The sequence below is a fragment of the Neomonachus schauinslandi genome, chromosome 14, assembly GCF_002201575.2.
Source record: "Neomonachus schauinslandi chromosome 14, ASM220157v2, whole genome shotgun sequence".
Taxonomy (NCBI): domain Eukaryota; kingdom Metazoa; phylum Chordata; class Mammalia; order Carnivora; family Phocidae; genus Neomonachus; species Neomonachus schauinslandi.
Genome location: NC_058416.1, coordinates 8663665 through 8690070, shown reverse-complemented (window position 1 = coordinate 8690070; position 26406 = coordinate 8663665). Strand labels below are relative to the sequence as shown.

The window sequence follows — 26406 nt, the reverse complement described above, 5'->3', positions numbered from 1 at the left end:
CTCAACACCCAAAGAACAAAGAATCCAATCAAGAAATGGGCAGAAGACATGAAAAGACATTTTTCCAAAGAAGACATCCAAATGGCCAACAGACACATGAAAAAGTGCTCAATATCGCTCGGCATCAGGGAAATCCAAATCAAAACCTCAATGAGATACCACCTCACACCAGTCAGAATGGCTAAAATTAACAAGTCAGGAAATAACAGATGTTGGCGGGGATGCGGAGAAAGGGGAACCCTCCTACACTGTTGGTGGGAATGCAAGCTGGTGCAGCCACTCTGGAAAACTGTATGGAGGTTCCTCAAAAAGTTGAAAATAGAGCTACCCTATGACCCAGCAATTGCACTACTGGGTATTTACCCCAAAGATACAAAAGTAGGGATCCGAAGGGGTACGTGCACCCCGATGTTTATAGCAGCAATGTCTACAATAGCCAAACTGTGGAAAGAGCCAAGATGTCCATCAACAGATGAATGGATAAAGAAGATGTGGTATATATATACAATGGAATATTATGCAGCCATCAAAAGGAATGAGATCTTGCCATTTGCAATGACGTGGATGGAACTGGAGGGTATTATGTTGAGTGAAATAAGTCAAACAGAGAAAGACATGTATCATATGATCTCACTGATATGAGGAATTCTTAATCTCAGGAAACAAACTGAGGGTTGCTGGAGTGGGGGGTGGGGTGGGAAGGATGGGGTGACTGGGTGATAGACACTGGGGAGGGTATGTGCTCTGGTAAGCGCTGTGAATTTTGCAAGACTGTTGAATCTCAGATCTGTACCTCTGAAACAAATAATGCAATATATGTTAAGAAAAAAAAAAAAAAGAAGAAGAAGGTAGCGGGAGGGGAAGAATGAAGCGGGGGAAATCGGAGGGGTAGACGAACCATGAGAGACGATGGACTCTGAAAAACAAACAGGGTTCTAGAGGGGAGGGGGGTGGGAGGATGGGTTAGCCTGGTGGTGGGTACTGAGGAGGGCACGTTCTGCATGGAGCACTGGGTGTTATGCACAAACAATGAATCATGGAACACTACATCTAAAACTAATGATGTAATGTATGGGGATTAACATAAGAATAAAAATAAATAAATAAAAAAATAAAAAAAATTAAAAAATAAATAAATAGCTTTTAGATTTAAAAAATAATCTCTTAATGGCAGTTGCAATTTGTGTGTTTTGGTGTCAACATGCTGCAAAACATTTACATCTTGTTTCTATTTCTTCCATTAAAATATCTACAGTATCTTAATGCACAATTCTGTTATTTCACTCAATCTCTTTAATAGTGAATTAAAAGTGAGTTTGATAAGTTCATATTTTTATTTTATTTTTTAAACTTTTAGCTAAAATGTTTTATTTTTTGTATTTTTTTATTATTATGTTATGTTAATCACCATACATTACATCATTAGTTTTTGATGTAGTGTTCCATGATTCATTGTTTGCGTATAACACCCAGTGCTCCATGCAGAACGTGCCCTCCTCAATACCCATCACCAGGTTAACCCATCCCCCCGCTCCCCTCCCCTCTAGAACCTTCAGTTTGTTTCTCAGAGTCCATAGTCTACAAACATTTTTATTTGTAAAGAAAGAATGAAACTAAAAAACATAAGTTGGATGCACTGGGGTCTGAGCAGATACTGTTTCTCTCCCCTTTGACACCCAGTCGGCCAGCAAGCCACCAGAGAGGGCTGCAGGTGACACTTGGCTGGACCTTCCCCACTCATGCTAACCAGGACTGGCCTGAGGACCTGTGCTCTGTCTTTCAGTCCAGGCTGTGCTTTCTCTTTTGGTATAGATTCAGCTCCTCCTTGGCCCTCAGTGGGCTGGGTAAAATTTTTACAAACATCTGGTTCCGATCTATCTGCTGTGGGGTTCTTTTTTTTTTTTATTACTATGTTATGTTAATCCCCATACATTACATCATTAGTTTTAGATGTAGTGTTCCATGATTCATTGTTTGCGCATAACACCCAGTGCTCCATGCAATACGTGCCCTCTTTAATACCCATTCCCAGGCTAACCCATCCCCCTACCCCCTTCCCCTCTAGAACCCCCAGTTTGTTTCTCAGAGTCCATAGTCTCTCATGGTTCATCTCCCCCTCTGACTTCCCCCCCTTCATTCTTCCCTTCCTGCTATCCTCTTTTTTTTTTTAAACATATAATGTATTATTTGTTTCAGAGGTACAGATCTGTGATTCAACAGTCTTACACAATTTTTAGTTATATAAGTAGTTCATACTCATATGAGCTCTAAAACCTAAATGTCCAGAAGAATTGAATTCCATATCACTTTTCCTTATTCTTTGGGATTCTAGGGATTAATTGCAATTGCAAGATTAAATTGCATTAGAATTCCGTGACTTGGCATGCCAGTTAGATATCTAAAGTGAAATATTATAGTCAGTAATCATAATTTTTATTATATGTATTCAGAAACCAACCATAATAGGGTATTTGGTTCTGACATATACAACTGATAAATCTGTTTTTGTACAGACTTCTACTTGTGAAAGTACAGAATTATTTCAATTAGGAAACAAGTTTTGATCATCAAAATACCTGTTTGCATTTGACTCACTTGAACAGAACAAGCCTTTATATAACACTCTGAGTCCATCACTGTTGTAGAAGCTGAGTGATGTGAAGATTAATGAATCCTATCCCTGCCCAGCCTGGGCTTAAGTCTGTGTAGGGGGATAAACACATAAATTATTATCAGTAGTTTATCATAATGATTGCTAATAAAATAGAATGGGAATACAGAGGAAGCAATTCATTCTGTTTCATCTTGATTCCTGTCTAGTTACATCAAAATGTTACAATATAAAGTGTGTCAGTTAGGAAATATAAGGGTCGATTGGGAACTGTTTGGAACTGGCATATATGTCCGTTGGCATGTCCTGTCAATGGGGCACAGGGTCCAGACCTGGGCTCTTTGGGACAAGTGCAGTTCTTCAGCTAAGAAATAAACAGAACTTGGAAACTGAAGATTCTGGAAGGTCTGACCAAAAAAGTGGGTGTGTTCATCAGTCAGAAAACTATTCCTTAAGTATATATTTTCTTGATGACCAGGAAGAGGTGTTGATGATTCTTATGCTCTTCATTAAGAATTCAGACTCACTACCTGAACCAAAATAATTACTTATCATAGAGCAGCTGCAGGTCAGAATCCTTGGTGCCACAGAGATCCCCACTGGGATCAAGATTCAAATGTCCCCAAATGCCAAATGAACCAAGCTGCATATAAAACATGCCTAAGTCCAGAGAATACTGTGGATTTTATTATAACATGAAGTCAAATTATAATTTTAACATTATTTTAATAAAAACTAATTTATATGTATATAAATTATGCATGTAAGTATCCTATCGGAGTATCATGTGTACATAGGTATGTAATGACCATATAGAAGCAGCATATATCTATGTGAATATAGTTTCTATATATGAGTGACACTGGAAATAGGTGCTGACATATGACAAAACAATAACCACTTAATTATCACTCTCTAAAAGAGGTGTAAAGTCTCTTATGTTATCTTTTTATCTAATCACATTTAATAAGTGTCTGTGACAGACACAAAATTGCCTGCTGTTCACAAAACTACAAATCAATAAATTGTGTTAATTTGTTGAATTTTAACATTCTCTGTTCAATGAATTTTTTTATAAATTCTTGCTTATACAAAAGGGGAAGATTTTCACCTATGTATTTGAAATATACAGTGCTATATTTTGCATATATTTTTGCATTTTTTTGGCTTTAGTATTATAGGGAATAAATTTTTAAGGAAAGTATCTTTTCATTTTAAATGGCACTATTGGGGCACCTGGGTGGCTCAGTTGGTTAAGCATCTACCTTTGGCTCAGGTCATAATCTCGGGGTCCTGGGATGGAGCCCCACATCCGGCTGCCTGTGGAGTCTGCTCCACTCGCACCTCCCCATCCCCGTGCACACACTCTCTCTCTCTCAAATAAATAAAATCTTTTAAAAGAATAAAATAAGTTGTACTGTTAATTTAAAGACAAAGATTCTCCTTAACACGAATGATCTCATCACATGAATCTCCATCTTGTGGTTGTTTTTATGTCCTATGTTGAAGCTACATGTGCATCAAATCTTTTACAATTAAAAAAACCAAGCAGTACACATGAACTTTTAATGAATAGACTGGAAAATTACTAATCAGTATGAACATTTGAGAGGTGGGGCCATGCCTACGAGAGACACAGAGAGAAGGAAGTATCAAGACAACTGGTAAATCATGTGATTAAGAAAAGAACATCTTCACCAGGGCTTGGTGAAAAGAAAAAGAAAAGGAAACTTTAAGGACTTCACGAATTCTAATCTCTTTCTGAGCTTTTGTTCCTTCCAGGAACTTTTAGGAGGACAGAGAGAAGAGGCGAGGAGAAGACAGGAAAAGAGAAGACAAATGAGGGACAAAGAAGGGGAAAGTGAAGTGTGTGCCCACTATAAAGTGAGAAGACATAACAAAATAACCACAATGGGAACAAACACATATAAGCTGATATTTATCAAAATATGTCCTGATTTTGCTGTAATGGGGAAAAGTAGAATTGTAATTCCCAACCATTTTCCTAAATACGATTCCTATCCTATAAATGCTGATTTACTTTATTTACTTTTTTGAAGTGAGACAGATTTTTGTACGTGGAAAGCCTCAATTCTGCTGATATGCAGTATATGTATTCTCCATTTCAAATAATACTTCTTAAAGTGAAAAGTTACTGGAAAAGGGGGTCATTATTCTACTGAGTAAAGCCCCACGAACTAGTCAGCATGCCTCTCATGAAGTTTTTTGGAGGCTTGTTTTCTTAAATCATTCTGGCAACTGAATCCCTTCCTTCAGGTCACACTATGGGTCATTTTCAGAAAGTTAATGTGACAGAGTGGTAATTGATGTGTCTCAGGAAAATGATGAATTAATCTAAGAGTGGAAAGGCCATCAAAGTCAATTCCTAATGAATTGACTTTTCTGACAGTGTCCATTCCTTGAGTAGGAATGACATTATATTTATTTAGTTTAGTAACTTTACCCTCAGAAATATTTTCATTCAGAGGTTTTGCAGGCAAACCTACGGATTTGTTAACTTTTCCTCATTCACATTTCTTTTTCAAAATCTTCTTTGCTCATAAAATTATTGAATAATTTAAGAATAAAAATAATATCTATTCTTAAACTGTTATAAAATAGTAATAATTTAAATATAGAATAACATAATTTGATGTTATTAGATAGGGTCCTTTCATGTTTTTCTTTAACTGTTCTTACATAGCTTTGCTTCCTGAGCTATACTAGAAATTTTAATTTTTAATATGGTGATCAGTAAAACTGTATTACGGTAGAGAATTTTGGATATATGGCAGTTTTTAACCCTTTCATATGTGGAATATATTTTGTATATAAAAATGAAAATAATTCATTTTGAAGAATGCCTTCTTTGTAGCAAAACACTAAGCTACACGTGGGTGTCTTTTATGAATTGATAATTTAGTTATTTCATGAAACTTAGAAACGCATCCATGATTTTGTATACATTTTAACAAAAGTCCATGGGATTGTATGGGTTGAGCAGAACAGTGTTCTTTTCCCCAAGAATTTCTGAAGTTACCAGAGATAGACTCTTAAGTACTGTTTATGAATGTCATAAGGAGGTATCTACTGAAAGTTCCTACTGGATTGAAATAAATCAATTTACTACACAACAGGGTGACATTTTCTCTACTATGACTGCCCTCACTCACCCTTAAATACACACATGCATGCTGCACACAAACGCGCATACACATGCATACAACAAATTGATTTTTATAAATAAACTCTAAAATAGGGGTTTTATTTTTTTCTTTCTGTTTTGTGATTCTCCACTGGAGAATAGGTACACAAATAAGATTTTGTATATATGAAGCCTCGTTTCTAGGAATATATTATCACTGGGTGGGATTTCACTTTTTCTTATAAAACACAAATGTTGTCATAACTTATTATTATTATTTTTTAAAGATTTTATTTATTTGACACAGAGAGAGAGCACAAGCAGGGGGAGCAGCAGAGGGAGAGGAAGAGGCAGGCTCCCCGCCGAGCAGGGAGCCTGATGCGGGGCTCGATCCCAGGACCCTGGGATCATGACCTGAGCCGAAAGCAGACGCTTAACTGACTGAGCCACCTAGGCGCCCCTGTCATAACTTATTAAATTAAAATTATGAATAGTAAATCCCAACCCCTACTACAGTGTTTGGCACATCTTCTTAAATGTGTATCAAATGAATAAATAAATTTATTTCCATTTTCATTATTTAAATTTCATTGTATATTTTGATTTATCTTTAATTCTTTTACTTTCCTTTTATTCTATGTTAGAGGGCAATGAGGTCTATAAGGTTATTGGAGGCTTATAATATCTTTCAAAATCTCTTTCCTGTATACCAGATCAATGATATTTTATCTGATAGCCAATTAAAATCAAGATGCAAATTTTGACACTTTAGGTCACTTATATTTTGCAGATTTAGAACTTCATGAAATTTTATAATATAAATTGGGACATTCAGATATGAAATTATATCATTTTGTGTTTGATATGTCTAGTGTACTATTAATAATCCACTATATTATTACAAAATGATTGGCAGTTCACATGCTGTCATCGGTGGATTTATATTAGCTTGATTTAAAGCAATGATAAAAAATAATGTTTAGTTTCTTATTTAAAATGATGAAATACTATGGTTATAATACTTCTTTAAAACTAAAGCTAAAATTCAAATAAAAAATAAAACTATAAGATGAGGGAAAAACCCATAGGTCGGGGACATTCACTCTGTTTTTTCCTTTTTCTTAAATTGAAATTACATTACATAAAATTAAACATTTTAAAATGAATAACCTAGTAGCACTTAGTACATTCACGATGTTGTACAACTACCACCTCTAACTGATTCCAGAACATTTTCATCATCCCTAAGGGAAACCCAGTAAGCATTATACAGCAGTTCCCCATCCCTCACTCCCCTGAACCTCCAGCAACCACAAGTCTGCTCTCTCTCTCTCTGGACTTACCTGTTCTGGATATTTCATATGAGTGGGATCATACAACCTGTAATTTTCTGTGTCTGGCTTTTTTAACTTAAATATGGGGTTTAATGAAAGTTTATGAAAACTTCATTTTCCTTTAGGTTGCTCAGTATTTAATTCTATGGGTATACAACAATTTGTTCATCCATTTATGTGCCAATGGACACTTCGGTTGTTTTCATCATTTGCTTGCAATTATTTTAGGTACATAACTAGGAGTGGAATTGCAGGGTCATATGGTAGTTCTATATTTAATGTTTGAAGGAACCAGTGAGTTTTTTTTTCCCACAGTGGCAGAACCATTACATTCCTATCACAATGTATGAGAGTTCCTGGCTCTCCATATCCTCAGAAACACTTGTTCTTTTTTGGTTTTTGTTTTGTCTTTTTAAAATTATATTCATCCTAGTGGGTGTGTAGTGTGGTATCTTATGGTGGTTTTGATTTGCATTTCCCTCATGACTGGTGATTTAAAAATCCTTCTGTGTGCCTTATATATCTTTTTTGGAGAAATGTCTATTCAAACTCTTTACCCCTTTTTTTTAAACATAAAGTTGTTTGCCTTTCTTTTGCTGAGTTGTAAGAGTTATTTAGGTATTCTGGATATTAAATCCTTCTCAGATATTTGATTTCCCAGCATTTTCTACCATTCTTTAGGTTGTCTTTTCACTTTCTTGGGAATGTCTTCTGATGTATGCAGTTTTAATTTTGATAAAATCCAGTATATCTATTTTTCTTTTGTTGCCTGTTCTTTTAAAGTTTCATTTCTAAGAGTCAATTGCTAAATCCAAGGTTGTGAAGATTTAACTCCTGTTTTCTTCTAAGACTTTTATAGTTTAACCTGTTATATTTAAGTCATTGACCTATTTTGAGTTAATTTATACACCTATGGTATAAGATAGAAATCCAGCTTCATTATTTTACATATGACTACCCAGTTGCTTCAGCACCATTTGTTGAAGAGACTATATTTCTCCAATTCAGTTGTCCTGGTACCTTTGTTGCAAATCATTAGTTTACAGATGTATGGGCTTATTTCTGGAGGCTCAGTTTCATTCCATTGGTCCACATGGTTACCATTATGCCAGTCCCACATTGTTTTGATTACTGTACCTTTGTGATAAATTTTGAAATCAAGAAATAAGACTCCTCCAACTTTCTTTTTCTTTTTCATTATCATTTTGGATATTTGGAGCCAATTGAAATTCCATATGAATTTGAAGATCAGCTTTTCTATTTCTGTAAAAAAAAAAAATGCAATAGGGCTTTGGATAGGGACTCCATTGAATCTGTAGATGACTTTTGGGAATATTGAGAACTGCTGAATGTGTATGTCCCTCCAAAGTTCATATGTTGAAATCTTATTGCAAATGTGATGGTATTCGGAGGTGGTGCTTTGGGGAGCTGATTAGGTCTGACAGCAGAGCCCTCATGAATGGAATTAGTGGATTTACAAAAGAGACTCCAGAGAGCATCCGTATTATTATTCAGTGAAAGTGGTAACTGCCAAATGTGTGATTCAACAAATCTGTAACAGGAAAATGGGACCAGAGGTTAGAGGATGAAAGAATAAAATTCTTATCCTGGTTCATGCTCAATATTTTGGCCAAATAATACTCTGTGCTTTAGTTTTCTCATTTTTAAGAAAAGAGTCTGGAATAAATAGCTGAGATTCTTCCAGTACCAAAATTCCATTATCCTTTTATGTTTTCCAAAAGTTATCTACTAGGTTTAAATAAAAGCACTAATTTGGGTTCATGAGGACAATGTAATATTTCTTTAGAATTTCAGTTTATTTTCACTAAAATGGCTGTTGGCTCCTGATACAGCTTTAGTGTACTCTTTCCACTTGCCGGATTTATTTCTTTTTAATTCATGCAGTTAAGTTTAATATGGTTGTTGACGTAATTGAGAGATTTTTCATTTCATATTTCTCTGCTACTGCCCATCACTTTCTGTTTCCCTATCATTTTATTTTGCTTAATTTAATGGTATTTAAATCCCCACAGCATTTGGCAGGCTTTCTAATTCTCTCTAAATTCTAGGAAAACAGAACAGGAAGCATCAATATTTCAGTAACCAGCAACAATCATCTCTTTGCTTTTTAACCAACTTTAATTTTCCATTACATAGTTCCTTGTGTGTGTGTGTGTACATGTGTGAAGGTGGTTCTATTTTAGTGTAATGTGAATCAAGAAAGAATAATTACAAATCACATTCATATTTCACATTCAGCTCCTTTTCTAGCATTCTGAAATCATTTTATTCCCTGTATGTTCAGCAGAATTCACATGGTAGAGAGAAGGAATTTAAAAATAGATTAGATGTTCTTATCTCCTGGAGCAGTGTTTCCTGAAGTGGATCATGGTCCTACTGTACCAAATGGGGTGCTTTCTGAAAATGAATATTCTAAATTAATAGACATGTAACTTGGGAAGTAGGAAGGTATATATTTTTTTAAAAATAGCTAGGTGTCCATTCACTGATGTATGGATAAGGAAAATGTGGTATATATGCACAGTGGAATATTACTCAACCATAAAAAGAATGAAATCTTGCCATTTGCAATGATATGGAAGGAGCTAGAAAGTATGATGCTAAGTGAAATAAATCAGTCACGGAAAGACAAATACCATATGATTTCACTCATATGTGGAATTTAAGAAATAAAACAAATGAGCAAAGGGGAAAGAAAAGATAGAGGCAAACCAAGAAACAGACTCTTAACTACAGAGAACAAACTGATAGTTACCAGAGAGGAGGTGGGGGGGGGGGCGGGGATTGCTGTAGATGAAACAGGTGATGGGGATTAAGGAGGGCACTTGTGGTGATGAGCACCGGGTGTTGTAGGGAAGTGTTGAATCACCGTATTGTACACCTGAAACTAATATCACACTGTATGTCATCTAACTGTAACTTGAATAAAAATTTTAAAAAATTATATTCACAGCCAAAAAATAAGTAAAAATAAAATGTTGATAGATTTAGCCAAAATCTGCCCCCAAAAAAGTATCTAGATGATTTTTATGTCCACTAAAACTTGGAAAACCACAAGTCAACACACGGTGTTTTCAAAATGTATTATAATGCCCTTTGTAATAAGTGTAAATGACTTTAGGTTATTTCTGATTTGGCATTATTGAAGAATGTGTGTGTGTGTGTGTGTAACTTTAGTGAATACGGTAAATATCCTTTGTTAATGACAATTTCAAATTACTTACTTTCAAGGATGTTTTATACACTTCATAGTTAATTTAAATAAACATTACAAATGAAATTTATTTTCCAATCTACTGCACTAATGCTTGAAAATCTGGTTCTCTGTGCTGGAGGCAAATTGGTGGCTGTTTTGGTGGCATGTCCTTGACAACATGGGGAAAGAGCAGGGAAATGTGAGAGGTCTGCTGTGCCAAGGTGAAGCAGGTGTGGGGGACAGTAGCATATGGAGAAATAATTAGCTGGCTGAGTCTGTATTACAAGAATAATTTTACCTTAAGCCAGTTAAAATTAATTAGCCTACCTTAAGCCAGATAGAATTAATTCAGTTTCTCCCAAAGAAACTGTTTATTTGGCTCGATTTGGGTGGATGTAGCTGGAATGTTTTTTTAGCCATATTAATGAGCGTTTCATAATTAGAACTATGTCCTTTGACTCTGTATACAAATATGAAAAAAGGAAAGAAAATTTGGATTTACAGAATTTTAAAGCCCAAATGTATCCTTTTCTCCAGATAATTATCTGAGTTTTAATGTTTTCTGGCCTTTATATTTGAATGAGTCACTGCTTATTAGCTTAACTTGTACCATATGAGGAATGCCTTTTTTCATTCTTTTATTAGCTTTGTCTTATGCACTTTTTGCTTATTAAAGCATGTAATCCATTTTAAGATAAAATTCATTTCAGTTTTTATTTTTAAGGATTGTAAAGGAAAGATCAGTTTTTTTAATCAAAACTAGATAAAAAGGTTTTCAGTTTTTTCTGTGATGAGGCAATATGAATTTTCAGATGGTGCTATTCATCCCATTACTTATCTCACATGTGTTTGTAATATATCATTTTCAAAAGCAGAAGAATATTAAGACATAATTTTATAAAAGGTAAGGTATTTCATCTATTAAATGTAAAAAAATGCATTTTAAATCAGGTGACATCTACTCTTTCATTTGTTTATTGATTAATTCAACAAACATTTGCTGAACTCAAAGTTTAGTTGTAGGTATCCCAAAACAGATAAATAACAGAAAGGTATATAATACAAGAAATCTGATGACTTAGGACTTGGGGGGCAAGCTCCATGTTGGATGTACAGGAATGACCGCTGGTGGACCACCACAGAATAGGCCTCACTAGAGAATGGGTTCCTCAGACAAGGTATCAGGAAGAGACAGAGTTCCCTGACACTATTTCATCCCTGTCCCCATGGTCACTCTACCTTAGCTACAAGATGGGGATAGAAGGTACTCTATGACTGGACTTCCAGCTCTGTAATTTCTTGTTGCCACTCTCCCCCCACTGAGATCAACTCCAGATTCAGACCTTGCTTGAGCACATTTCTTTTCCAGCATCTAAAGCGTATCTGGAGGTCTAGCTGTACGAGATTCAAGAAAATGTAGGTGTTGAGCAATTCAAGAGGGAAAACTAGAAGAACTCTGGAATAGATGTTGAGATAGCCTATCTATATTTCAGACACACTCAGTATAGATGGGGGATATAAGGGTGGCAAGACACACAACAACTGTCCTCATAAAACCTACAGTCAAATCAAATCATCAACAAAAGTCTACAATGGCGACTGTGTTAAATGCTGAAAATTAGTACATTTATGTTATTGCTTCTTCCTGGGAAATGACAACTCAGAATGAGGTCAGAAAGGAGAAAGGAAGTCATTACCTGGAGAGGCCTGGTATAAGAGCATTCCATACCAAGTGAGTAAGTGCAGGGGTTTATTTGCTTTAGGTGAAGTTTGGGGAAAACAAGTGAAATCTACTAATTTTCTGAGATCCTTCTATGTATGTGGGGTAGAGGAGAAAAATGGCTGTTGGGGAGAGATAACTTGGAAGAAAGCTGAGGTTCTGAGGCTCTAAAATCTGTGTCTACTACCTCGCAGGTCCCTGGCTTGGTGATGGAGCTCCAAGGACTGATCTGAAGCCTACTGGTGAGCGAAGGGAGGAGGTGTGCTAGCAAAAGTCCACGTGCTGTGGAAAGGGTGGGGAAGGCACAAAAAAAGAAGTCATGGGATCTCCTAAATTGACTTTTAAGTACTCCCCTCAAAGGATCTGGTGGCTGTACTTAGTTTGTGTAGCTAAAGGAATTATCATGTTATGACCTTTACTAGTTGCTTTATTCTTAGATCCTGTTGTTCATCTCTGTCCAAATTTTTTGCACTGAAATTAAGGTACCTTTCTATGTTGTTTTAGGGACTTTATCCCTCAATTCAGATTATTTTTGGTGTACACTAATGATATAGCTTAGTTTCTTTAATGATTAAGCCTGTACCAAATTGTTATTTTGGAAGTTTTCTGTTAGCATCTGCAGCAAAATACTTGTTGATTACTTATTTATCTAAGAATGGCTACATTTTGATCTGTACCCTTATCTCTTTTTATTCCAAACATTGTACACTCTAATCAGTGTTCACCTCACCATAGACATAGAGTTATTTTTATTGGGATACAATCTGAAAATAAATCTCATCTTCAAGTAGAATATGGACAGCATGACACTTATTATGTCAGAAGATATCCCACCATTTTATTTGCCATATGCATACTATAGAATTCATATATATAATATATTACATCTATACCTATTTTGTATAGATGTAATATATATAAAACATCCCCCCCATTACACACACAGACATGCAGAGTTACATATACATAAGAAAAGTATAACAATGTGGTAGGCCAAATATTGATAAATCCAAGATGATAAAGACAATTAATTAGGAAGTTCCTAAGGTTTTGTATTAGGATAATGATCTGGTCATCTGAGATCAGAAGATATAAAATCTACACTTAAATATTTATTTTATGAAGGCAAAACATAAAAATAGATGTGTTTGGAGATTCAGCATCCATTTTGTCTTATTAGTGTGTGGCTGTTGTTTGGGGAACCCTAACATCTATTCACCTGGCTTCTACTTAACATGCATTGTTTTTCCTCTGTGATCAACTCCACCCCCAAATTTCAGGCCACATCCTTTGGTTAAGGTTAATACCACCTCTGCCTTCAGGTTGGGTAGATCATTCATGTTTATCTAACCAAAACATTTAAGTTTTCCGGACACACATGCTATGGACAGGTAATCACATCAGAGACAATTAAATGCAGTGATGCTTAGACTTCTTGAAGAGACACACTTTCTTGCTGTTAAAATTAAACCTAAGGAAATAAAGATTTAGAGCTGTAAAAAGCATCATACTTTCACTGGGAGCTGCATGAGAGAGTTGAGGCATGGAGAGAGGGGCCTGACCAGGAGACATAATGAGCCTCTCTGGCTTAAGCCATAGCCTGGATTAAGGTACCCCTCAGAATTGTAAATAATGCTGCTATAAATATAGGGGTGCATGTATCCCTTTGAATTAGTGGGTTTATATTCTTTGGGTAAATACCCAGTAGTGAGATTACTGGATTGTATGGTAGTTCTATTTTTAACCTTTTGAGGGTCCTCCATACTGTTTTCCACAGTGGCCGCACCAGTTTGCATTCCCACCAACAGTGTATGAGGGTGCCTTTTTCTCCACATCCTCGCCAACACCTGTTGTTTCTGGTGGTTTTGATTTTAGCCATTTTTACAGGTATGAGGCAATGTCTCATTGTGGTTTTGATTATTTACAATAGCCAAATTATGGAAGGAGCCCAAAGGTGTATCAATTGATTGCATATATACACACACATAAGCCAAGAAACAGACTCTTAACTATAGAGAACGAACTGATGGTTACCAGAGGGGTGGTGGGTGGGGGGATGGGTGAAATAGGTGATGGGGATTAAGGAGTGCACTTGTATTGAGCACTGAGTGTTGTATGGAATTTGTTGAATCACTATATTGTACACCTGAAACAAATATAACACTGTATGTTAACTATACTGGCATTAAAATAAAAACTTTATAATAAAAAAAAAATACCCCTGGGATTTTCAGTTTTTTGTGTCAATGAATTTTCTCCTCTATTAAAGAAAATCTGAATTGTTTCCAATAAATTCCAATAAGTAAAAATGTGTTTTCCAATAAATCAAAACAGTTGCAATAATAATAGCAAATATATTCTTTTTAAAAGGCAATTTTCAAGGGAAAATATAGTTTAAATAAAAAATTTCTTTGTTTCAAGAAAAAACAGGGACTCAATCTCTGAGTTTGTTAATTATTATTAGGATAGGCACGTGGTATTTAGCTTTTAGCTAGCAAGAATCTATTATATATAAACATAAAAGGGGAATGGCATGAACGTATCTACATACACAGGTGTGGTGAACAGCACATGTGGAATATGGATAGATGTTTTTTTTCACATCCGTGTTGGAGAAAACTATTCCCTAATGTATTTTGTAGAGTTATCTCCTATTTGAAGAGTTATATTCCCTGATGTATTTGTATTACTTATAATGTCATAATTTTAAATAATTTCCCCAACTACTAGTTATCAACACTTAATATAAAGTGCTAATGAAACTAGGTTATTCAGTATATATATATATATATATGAATATTTGGAAGGGATATACACTAGTAGAAGATGGATTGAAAAGTTTATTATATTGGCCACAGTCTTGTTAGCAGAAGTGCTAGTTCCTCTTATGGCAATACCTAAGAGAAATAAATATAGCTTTGTCATCTGTTTTTACCCATACTAAGCTGAAAAACATTGCTACCAGGTGTATTTCAGTAATTATTAAAAATTTGGAAATTCAGAAGCAGCATTGTGGTGTCTAGAAAAAGTATTCACCTTATTATAGTAGTGAGTATCTGGGATTTGTGGAGAGTCAACATACAGAACTGTGTTCCCCTCAAAATTATTTTATTCTTCTAGAGACACACATTATGAAGTCAAACTCTGCTGCAAATTTAGTGCCAAAGGAAACTTCCTATTTAAGCCCTTGTTATGATTCCCTTAGTATTTGTGGATGTGAGGTGAGATCATTATACAGTTTATCCAATAAAAATGGTGTTGAGGTAAGTGTAGTTTATTCAGATCTATGGTTCCAAGATGTGTGAGAGATTGTAACTTCAGTGTTTGCTGTGGTGAACTTTGTATATATTCTTGCCTTCTTGTTTTATAACAGGTCTTAATTACCAAGATGCTATGGGTATTTCAGAAGTTTAGTTGAATTTTTTTAAAAAGATTTTATTTATTCGAGAGAGAGATAGAGAGCATGAGCTGGGGGAGCAGCAGAGGGAGAGGGAGAAGCAGGCTCCCCTCTGAGCAGGGAGCCCGATGTGGGGCTCGATCCCAGGACCCCGAGATCATGACTGAGTTGAAGACAGACGCTCAGCTGACTGAGCCACCCAGGCGTCCCAAAAGTTTAGTTGAATTTTGGCAAGAATCTGAAGGATGCTATATCCTATTTAACATTATTAAACATAAAAAAAGCCACCAGTTCCTCTTGTAGGTACTATGGAGAGTAAATCAAACAAACGAAACCTGTCCTCATGGATATTACGTTTTAGTGAGTAATAGAGATAATAATATGCAATATATAAGTATGTATTCTTTATGAGGAAGAACGTCAATTTCATGGAGTAAGCAATAATAAGATTCCAAAGGAGACAACTAGAGCTCTCATAACAAATCATCACAGAGCTATTCCTGAAACATCAGAAGTTTATTCTCTCACAGTTATGTAGGCTAGAAAATCAAAATGAAGTTACCAACAGCACCTCTCTCCCTCCAAAGGGATCCTGGGGAGAATCCTTGCCCGCCTCATCTAGTTTGTGGTGACTCCTATTATTCTTTGACTTGTGGCCCCCAATCTCTGCCTCCATCTTTGCCTGACATTCTTCCCCATGTTTCTGTTTCTCAAATAGTCCTGACTTTTTCTTATAAGGGCATCAGTCAGTGCATTTAGAACACATCTTAAATCCAGGATGATCTCATCTTGAAATCCTTAATTACATCTCTAAAGACTATTTCCAAGTAAGGTCACATTTATAGTTCCTGGAGTTAGGACTTAGACGTATCTTTTTAGGGACACAATTCAATACACTGAAATGATTAATAAACAGATCCATTTGCCAGTACTCCATATGTACTGCAAGTAGACAACAAAATTCAGTGGATCAGAGCAAGAGTGTTACAACACAGCAAAAGACAGAAGTACCAGCATGGTTGGGCTAGTTCCCTTGTCTCCAAGTCCCACTGAGTGATGTATGGACCAGAGGTGGCTCCTCATGCTCTCAGCAGCATGAGGGCTGAGCCAGATGCCCTTTCCTAGAGATTGAATAGCAGTAAAGGAGTCATGTTGTAGTCACCTTGACCAACTTAGCTACCTATGTGACTAGCTACTTCAGAGTGCATTCCACAATGATGTGCAGGGATGTTCAGGGTCACAGTCAACCACCTCTTTCAACAATTGACCCCTCGGTCCTATATATTCTTGGCCAAGTTTACATTTTTATAACTGTATGCTAATGATAGAATAATGGCCCCAAAGATGTCCACACTCTACCCCTGGAATTTCGGAATGTGTTGTTTTATATGGCAAAATAAAATTTGCAGGTGGAATTAAGACTGCTAATTAGCTAACATTAAATAGGGAGATTATCTTGGAATATCTCCATGGGGCCTATGTAATCACAGGGGTCCTTAAATGTGAAAAAGTAAGGCAAGAGAGTTCATCAGAGAGATGGAGAACATGAGGGACTTGACCCACTATTGCCATCTTTGAAGATGGAGGAAGGGGGCCATAAGCCGAGGATATACAGGAGAGCAGGCCGAGGATTGCAGTCAGTGTCTAGAACCTGAGAAAGTCTCTTCAGTGACAACCAACAAGGGAACAGGGAGCTCCATCCCACAACCTCAAGGAACTAACTTCTCCCAACACTCTCTGATTAAAGAAACAATTTTTTCCCCTAGAACGTAGAAAAAAACAATGCAGCTCTGTCAATACCTTGGCTTTAGCCAAGTGAGACCCATGTCAGATTTCTGACCTCCAGAATTCTAAGATAATATGTATGTTGTATAACCAGTGAATTTGTTGTAATTTCTTGCACAACAATAATATGTATGTTGTATAACCAGTGAATTTGTTGTAATTTCTTGCACAACAACCACCACAATGCTACTGCTCTGCCACCTGGATTTGATACTCTAATAAAGGTTGAGACCAATTGCATTCAGTTTTCGCACAACACTTGATTAGTGCTGTTATCAATGGAATTCCAATCAGCAGGATGAGGCCAACCAGCACCGCTGACCTCAGCATGCACCTCAGATCTCCGCCTACTGAATAAGCCCCAGAGGGGAGTGGTGGGCCTTATTTCAGATAACTGTTTAACCTTCTTTTCTCATGGCATGTTACACCCCAATAGTAGGATTAATCTAGACGTAGTGAGAAGTGTTGGCAACCCTATGTCTCCTTCTTGTCCAGCTAGGATGTAGCTTATCAGTTTTTCATTATAACCCATACAAGGGTTACTGATCGAGGGTTTGTGCTATCTCACTGTGGACATGGGCTACTCCAGTTTGGGATTTGCTGTTGAACTTGCTTTGGATTAGTATTACATTGGTTTGGTTAAGCCACAAGAACATTGTCACAAAATATTTGCAGCTTCGATAACCATGCATAGCAAAACTCAAAATCATTTGGAAGCTGGGAGAAGCATTTGGATTTGCATCAATCCAATGAAAAAAGTTGTCCCACTCTGTGTATGTGTGAATGCATGAGGGTGGTCTGCATTTATGAGCAGTCGTTGGAGGCATAAAGCCTAGTCCACCTGGCTATACTCATATGGGCTTTTCTGTTCCCTGGAGGGCCTGAATGGGGAAGACAAACTCTACGGTGAGTGAGATGGCTAGCTGCAGCTCCTGCTTGACATAGGTGGACCAGGTGATTGTTTTACCAGGCTGCAGTGATGAATTTTAAAATAATATACAGAAATAATATACAGGAAATAGCTTCTACTAATTGAGTGCTAATTGAAGACGTACCATGCCTTGTGTTGGGTATAGCACAAATATGGTATCATATAAAATCCTCTGAGAGTGTTTTTTTTAATTATTTATTTATTTTGGAGAGAGAGGGAGAGAGTGTGAGTAGGGGAGGGGCAGAGAGAGAGAGGGAGAGAATCTCAAGCAGACTCTGCACTGAGCGTGGAGCCCAATGCAGGGCTTGATTTCACGACCCTGAGATCATGACCAGAGAAGAAACCAAGAGTCAGGCACTTAACAGACTGAGCCACCCAGGCCCCCCCCAGCTGATAGTATGTTATCATTCCCATCGTACAGCTGCGAAATTTGAAATCCTGTGACGTTAAGTAACACAGCCTGTAAGTAAAGGAGCCTGTATTCAAACCCAGGTTTGAAGTGAAAGAAAAGCAGTGAAGAAAAAAGTTACTGGAATCATGTTGCTTCCCATGAACCAGAAATTAAAAAGTGAGAAGCAACCTTGGTAACCAAATTGCATTAAGCTTGTTGTCTTTCTATCACCTGGAAAATAATATCACACATGAGTAGCCACTGACACAGAGTACAGGGCATCGTGGGACTGGATTTGTCTGCATTTGCAAGAGATGGGTTCATGATAATGAATATATGGAACCCAGGGGAATGCTTTTAATTTACTATGACAAGGTATCTCTGGCTATCATCAGCAAAACTTGCTGTTTGTCCCAGAGCTACCTTCACAAAATGCTTGTTTTGTTCCATGTTTACTGCTATAAGTAGCATCATTACCAACGGAGAAACTCTCCTGGGATTGACATAATTGAGCTGCCTGTTTTACTAAAATTAGTCTTCTAACTTCTGGTTCCGTGTCTGCTTCTGTGCCTCCTCTCTTCGTCCTTCCCTTTAACACTTATCAAATCATCTTTTTTTTAAATTTTATTATGTTATGTTAATCACCATACATTACATCATTAGTTTTCGATGTAGTGTTCCATGATTCATTGCGTGTAACACCCAGTGCTCCATGCAGTACGTGCCCTCTTTAGTACCCATCACCGGGCTAACCCATCCCCCCACCCCCCTCCCCTCTAGAACCCTCAGTTTGTTTCTCAGAGTCCATAGTCTCTCATGGTTCGTCTCCCCCTCCGATTCCCCCCCTTCATTTTTCCCTTCCTGCTATCTTCTTCTTTTTTTAACATATAATGTATTACTTGTTTCAGAGGTACAGGTCTGTGATTCAACAGTCTTACACAATTCACAGCGCTCACCATAGCACATACCCTCCCCAGTGTCTATCACCCAGCCACCCCATCCCCCCCACCCCCCCCCCACTCCAGCAACCCTCAGTTTGTTTCCTGAGATCAAGAATTCCTCATATGAGGAATTCAAATCATCTTTCTATTGACTTGTTCCTCAGTGTTTCCTCCTACATCCAGATCTGGTTGGAGATATCAACTAAAGTGCAACATCAAAACATACTGGATGTACAGCTTCTCAAATAGGAAAGGAAATTTCCATGTGAGAGGAAGCAGGTAGATCAGCTGACTCTTACCTACCTGCCCCCCCACCCCCCACTATTGTTCTCCTGCCTTAAGTCCCACTGCCATCCACATACTAGCCCATGCTAGTCCTCAGTTTAAGGCTCTGGTCAAGTAGTGAAGAAATAAATTATTCTCTTGATCACACTTAACTTAGATGGGTTATATTACCATCTCACTTATGCCAATGTTTCTCTAGTTTTAGTGAGTTGCCAGAAGCACCCAGAAGGCTTGTTAAAGCATAGATTACCAGTCCCCACCCCCAGATTTACTGATTGGGTATTTCTGTGATGAGGCCTAATTATTGCATTTCAAACAAGTTCCCAGGTGATCCTGACGCTGCTGGTCTGGTGATCACATGTTAGAAACCACCACTATATGCCAAGGTACTCAGAAGAGAAGCATGGAAAAATCAGGAACAACTGATGCTCTCCATAATGGCAAGTCTCCGATCCTGCTGTGGGCAAGCTTTCTATTAAGTTCCCCCATCATAGTTGTTCCTACAGCCTCTGAGAGAATTATGTCACCGCTTTGGTTCTTGACTCTAGCTTCATATTAAAATTGCTTGAAGAAAAGTAAATTAAAAATAAATAAGATTACTTGGAGAGTTTATTAAGAAATATTCAAAGAGATGCTCAACATCATTCATCATCAGGGAAATGCAAATCAAAACCACAATGAGGTATCACCTCACACCTGTCAGAATGGCTAAAATCAAAACCACAAGAAACAACAAGTGTTGGTGAGGATGTGGAGAAGGAACACTCGTGCCTGTTGGTGGGAATGAACTCGTGCAGCCAATGTGGAAAACAGTATGGAGATTCTTCAAAAAATTAAAAATAGGATTATCCATCAATTCCACTACTGGGTATTTACCCAAAGAAAATGAAAACACTAATTTGAAAAGATGTATACACCCGTGTTTATTGCAGCATTATTTATAATAGCCAAATTATGGAAGCAGCCCAAGTGTCCATCGATAGATGAATGGATAAAGAAGATGTGGTATATATACATATATACAATAGAATATTATTCAGTCAAAAAAGAATGAAATCTTGCCATTTGCAACAACATGGATGGATCGAGAGAATATAATGCTAAGTGAAATAAGCCATCAGAGAAAGACAAATACCGTAGGATTTCACTCATGTGGAATTTAAGAAGCAAAACAAACAGAAAATGAGACAAACCAAGAAACAGACCCTTAACTGTAGAGAACACACATGGTTACCAGAGGGGAGGTGGGTGGGGTGATGGGTGAAATAGGGGATGGGGATGAAGAGCACACTTATGATGAGCACTGACTAATGTATAGAATTGTTGAATCACTATATTGCACACCTGACACTAATATAACACTGTATATTAATTATACAGGAATAAAAAGAAAAAGAAAAAGGAGATACTCAGACACCATTAAATCGTCTGGCCTGTTGCAGTCCTACATTTTTTAACTCACCCCCACCTGAAACGCTTCTCATGTGCAGCCAGGGTGTGGTAACAAAAGGGGGACAAGTCTACAGGCACCCAGCACTTTCCTAGCCCCCTCCCAACACAATGGCTCGAAAACCCAAGGTTTCCCAAGTCGAGGCTCATTTCATTGGTTTGTACATTCTCTACCTAGAGATGCTGTTTCTCTAAATGATGACACAGTGAATGACTTCAGAATGAGACCCTGCCCCTCTGCTCTCTGCTTAGCTACTCTGGGAAGATGGAACCCTACATTATGTCAGAAGTTCAGAAACAGGGGCACCTGGGTGGCTCAGTCATTAAGCATCTGCCTTTGGCTCAGGTCATGATCCCAGGGTCCTGGGATCGAGCCCCACATCGGGCTCCCTGCTCCTCGGGAAACCTGCTTCTCCCTCTCCCACTCCCCCCTGCTTGTGTTCCCTCTCTCGCTGTGTCTCTCTCTGTCAAATGAATAAATAAAATCTTAAAAAAAAAAAGTTTAGAAATAGTGGCAGTAAAACCAGTGAATCACCCCAGCACTCATTAGTAAAAGTTTATTGTGCACACAGCAGAAATAGCATTCGTGAGCCAGGGGCACTCAAACCAAACATGGAAAGAGGCTCAGAAGTATATTTTTGTAAAGCAGCTTCTATAGGGAGGAGGTAGCGACTGATTATTCTTCACAGTGATTAGTTATAATATTAGAGTTTTCTTAAGTGATTGGGAATTGGTTAGTGGTTATCTCATCAATTTTGGGAAACAGCTTAGGTTTTGCTTATGAGGCATAAGCAAGAGATGAGTTAGTCTTGCAAAATAAGCTAAATTAAGCTTTGTATTTGAGACTAACCTGGTTTTGTTAGCTGTGGGAATTTTCAAGGCTAGCCTCCAGTTGTTTTTGATTTTAACAATTACAGTGTCCCACCCACCAGGATCCGCAGAAGTAATATTGGAAGCGATGTGCAGGTGGTAGCTTAAAGGAAGGGATGAAGCAGTTCTCCATTTTCCTCCTCCCTCCAGCCCTCTTTTTTTTCTTTTTAAGATTTTATTTATTTATTTGACAGAGAGAGAGAGATAGCTAGAGCAGGAACACAAGCAGGAGGAGTGGGAGAGGCAGGCTTCCTGCAGAGCAGGGAGCCCGATGAGGAACTCGATCCCAGGACCCCAGGATCATGACCTGAGCCGAAGGCAGACGCGTAACGACTGAGCCACCCAGGCGCCCCAGCCCTCTTTTAAGGTGAGCTTCCTCTAGCTGCTTTTCTCTCATTCAAATTCCTTTTCCCACCTCGTCACATCCTCCATTGAGGGATGGGAACATCATCACATCAGGAGCAGGTAAGCCATCTCCTCATTTCAGTGTTTATTCCTGAGGTTTCTGACCACGAACCCTGCTCCATTTTATAATGTTAATGACATTTCTCTATTCTTGTTTCTTGAGCACTTACTATGCTTCTGTACTGTTCCAGGGCTCTAGCATCAACGAGTTCATCTTGTATTTCTATGTATATTTGATTACTAATTCAGATGAGTATCATGATTTTTAAAAAGTGGAAGGAAGCTATCACTCTGAGCCAGTGTATGTTTGGAAGATAGAACAGTAGTCCGTAAACATACCTACCGATTATTATTCCCCTACCACGAAGCCCCCTAGTGAACGGTTATATCGGGGAGCACATTATAGTGGATATGTGTCTTTCTAATAATTCACTTTTTGGTAGTGTATTATCTATATAAAAGCTATGAGACCGGGTGCATAAAATACCAACCTCTTACTTTTTATAAACCATTTAAGATGAAATATTCTGATATTACATTTATAAATTTATTGTAGTTTCCTCTGATGGGAATAAAAATTTAGCAAAATATTGTTAAAACTCGATAAAAAAAAAATCAGGATGAAAAGAAAGCCAAGATGGATGTATCATGGCTTTTGCTAACATTTGGTAAGAAAGGTAATGCACAAACACTTCATGATCTTTTCTTGAATATTGGATAGTATAATAATGGCTATAACAATATAGATTATCTTTTAAATCTGTAAGAACTATGAAATTTTCAAAATGTAACCTGGGAAGGGAAACTAAGAGAAAATGTAAACATATGTTTTTTTAATTTTTAAACTGTTTAATCAAATATGGCACCAATATTTACAATTTTATGTTAATCAGAACTTCTGGCTTTTAAAACATCTATTTCTTTAGACTAGCAATGATGAATCAGATTATGAGATCAAATACCCATAATTATTTATAAAACATGCATTAAGGCAAGATAGATTTGAAATTTTCTATTATAATTATTTCTTTGACTTGCTCTTGTTTTCTAGTAATATAAATAAAGCAGTATAATTTTAAAGGAGATGAAAGCTAGAAAGAATATAATTCTTTTAGAACAACTCCAAGACATAATTGTTCAATTGATTTAAAGTTAGTAATTGTTATTTCACATACATGAAGTCATGAATACCAAAGGTGGTATTAAAATATTTCCATAATGATTAGGTTTGTCATAATTTCCATAAATGGCCATTATTATTAAGCTTCATTATGAAGTGAATAATTTTGCGTCACTGCCTTTCTGTTTTAAGAAGCCGTTCTCTTTTGAGTTGATTTTCCTTACAAGGTTTACTCAAGTTTAATTTGTGTTCATTACTTTTCTTTATGGAGTGGTATTAATTAAAGTGCAGCATGGTCAATTCTTTCTAAATTTAAAATTACAAATCATTACCTTAAGCAAAATTTGAAAAATCAAGTATAAATGAATCAGGACAATATAAATTTTAGCTTGTTCTTTAAGCTTTTCACATGTCAAACAATAATCTCCTGCCAATGGCTTATACAAAGCTCTGTAGATGAAGGAGTCAAAGGTTAGAGTTTATATGAAACTTCAATTTTTTGTACTACCTGGAAATATTTGAGCCTAAGATAAACAAAGTCAGCATCTGCAATGGATAATAGTATGGTGCAGAAAAAAAAGTATGGACTACAGAGTCAGGCATTTATTGGTTCCAGAATCTGGATAAGATTTTTTAAACCTCATCAAGTCCCAGATTCCCGATTAAAAGTCCTTCTAGAAATATTGAGAGCATTAGCTATGATCATTTATATAACTAATGTGTGATGCCTGATAGTTGTTCCATTCTATTTAAGCATTTACTTATTTATTCAACAAATATCTGTGAACACCTACAGTGCAAGAGCACTCTGGTAGGCACCAAAGATACTGTGTTAGTAAGAATGACAGTCTCTGCCTAATGGAGTTTAGATGCTTATGCTCAATAGTTTTTACCTCCCCTGTTTCCTGTCTTCATACAACCAGTCTATTTTATCCTGTTCCTGAGAACACATTGAGTAGCAATTTCCCTGCCTGAGAAGTGACCTAATAGTTCTCAGAAATGACATTGATAACAAGAGATGTGTAGTTCTATATCTCAATTACACATGATTTAACATCAGTAGTTAATACAATTCATCAGTTAACCAGATTTTTTTGAAAGTGAAATGATACTAAGTATGTCCTCTGCCTCTGGGGATACAATAGTGACAAAGACCAAAAATGCCCTAATCGTTTGTAAAAACCTGCTGGAGAAGGGGGGCCAGATTGTAATGGAATAAGAGTTAGAGTGGAAGGTGAAGAAATGAAAGAAACTATCATAGATTACTATTTTGAGATATTTGATTGTGAAATTTAAAAAACAAATAGAGGGGCGCCTGGGTGGCTCAGTCGTTAAGCATCTGCCTTCGGCTCAGGTCATGATCCCAGGGTCCTGGGATTGAGCCCCACATCGGGCTCCCTGCTCCACGGAGAGCCTGCTTCTCCCCCTCCCACTCCCCCTTCTTGTGTTCCCTCTCTCGCTGTCTCTCTCTCTGTCAAATAAATAAATAAAATCTTTAAAAAAATAAATAAAAATAAAAAACAAATAGAATAAGAGTTATATTGGCTAGTGAAGTTTTTTGTTTTGTTTTGTTTTTAGAAACCTGAGCCTTTTTAATGCAGATGAGTAGAGAGGTAGAGTTGGAAAGGAGACCAGCAATGATTCAGGTTTTCTGAATAGATGGCTGAATTGGCTACAAAGGATGGGTCACCTCTTCTATTGGAGTAAGATGGGAGGAGGGCCAAATGTGTGCTGGAGCAGGAATCTCTTTCTGTCAAGAGTAAGACTAATGGGGCGCCTGGGTGGCTCAGTTGGTTAAGCGACTGCCTTCGGCTCAGGTCATGATCCTGGAGTCCCGGGATCGAGTCCCGCATCGGGCTCCGTGCTCGGCAGGGAGCCTGCTTCTCCCTCTGACCCTGCCCCCTCTCATGTGCTCTCTGTCTCTCTCATTCTCTCTGTCTCAAATAAATAAATAAAATCTTTAAAAAAAAAAAAAAGAGTAAGACTGATGTTTTTCTGGTTAGGTGGATTTTGGATAGAGAGGAACTATGGATTATTGTAGGGCAAGAAAGTGAAATGGTGGGTGTTGGTATTTAAACTCAATAGTAAGAGAAGTGGCAGAGATTTTCAGGTGATGGGCTGGAGGTCATGATGGGCTGGAGGCATGATGAACTGGCAGGACAGGTGTATGTGTAGATAGGCGATTGGAGCAATGAAGCAAATCAGCTGGAAGATTAGGAATTTGTGCTCAATGAGTTATTTAGGTTTAATCAAATCTATTTTGAATCATCACAACTAAAGATTAGTAGTTAAAGGTTATATATGTTCCATACCTATAAAGGACATGAAAGACTGAAAGTTCATTGTCACTTTTGTGGGATTGGAGCAGAAATCTAATAATTTGAGTAGATGTGACCTAACAGGCCGTTTCTATCAAATTCCACACAGCAGGGGCGTCAAAGCTAGTAAAGCCTTAATTTCACCCTTCAGTGTCTCATAAAACTAAAAACTTCAATTTTGACCAAATGGATGAAAAGGCTGTGTAAAGAGTTTTCTACCTGAAATGGAAAAATTTCATCCTTCTGCTGAGTTTTCCACTTTACAAAAGCATCAGTTTTCCAACAGACTGCCTTTGCATTGGTTTTACTGAGGAAAGAAAGTGGCTTTTATTGAAGTCCCTGCCGGTGGGCTGGCCAAAGCTTCAGTTTTCCTCTGAGGAAGAAGCACCAGGGGGCCTGAGCTTGTTAAGCATTAAAAACAGAGTTGGTATTTCAACGTTAAATTCTACTTTCCATCTTGCTTAGATATTGCTAGAAGTGAATGGGT

General features: G+C 37.3%; 1 protein-coding gene across 1 annotated transcript in view; it reads left to right on the top strand.

Annotated features, from left to right (window-relative positions):
• CCDC102B (coiled-coil domain containing 102B) overlaps nt 1–26406 on the top strand; it is a 192316-nt gene that overhangs the window by 90658 nt on the left and 75252 nt on the right. Inside the window, 1 exon segment of the mRNA XM_021686250.1 lies at nt 13170–13197. Within this exon segment, the coding sequence (XP_021541925.1) occupies nt 13170–13197 (28 nt within the window).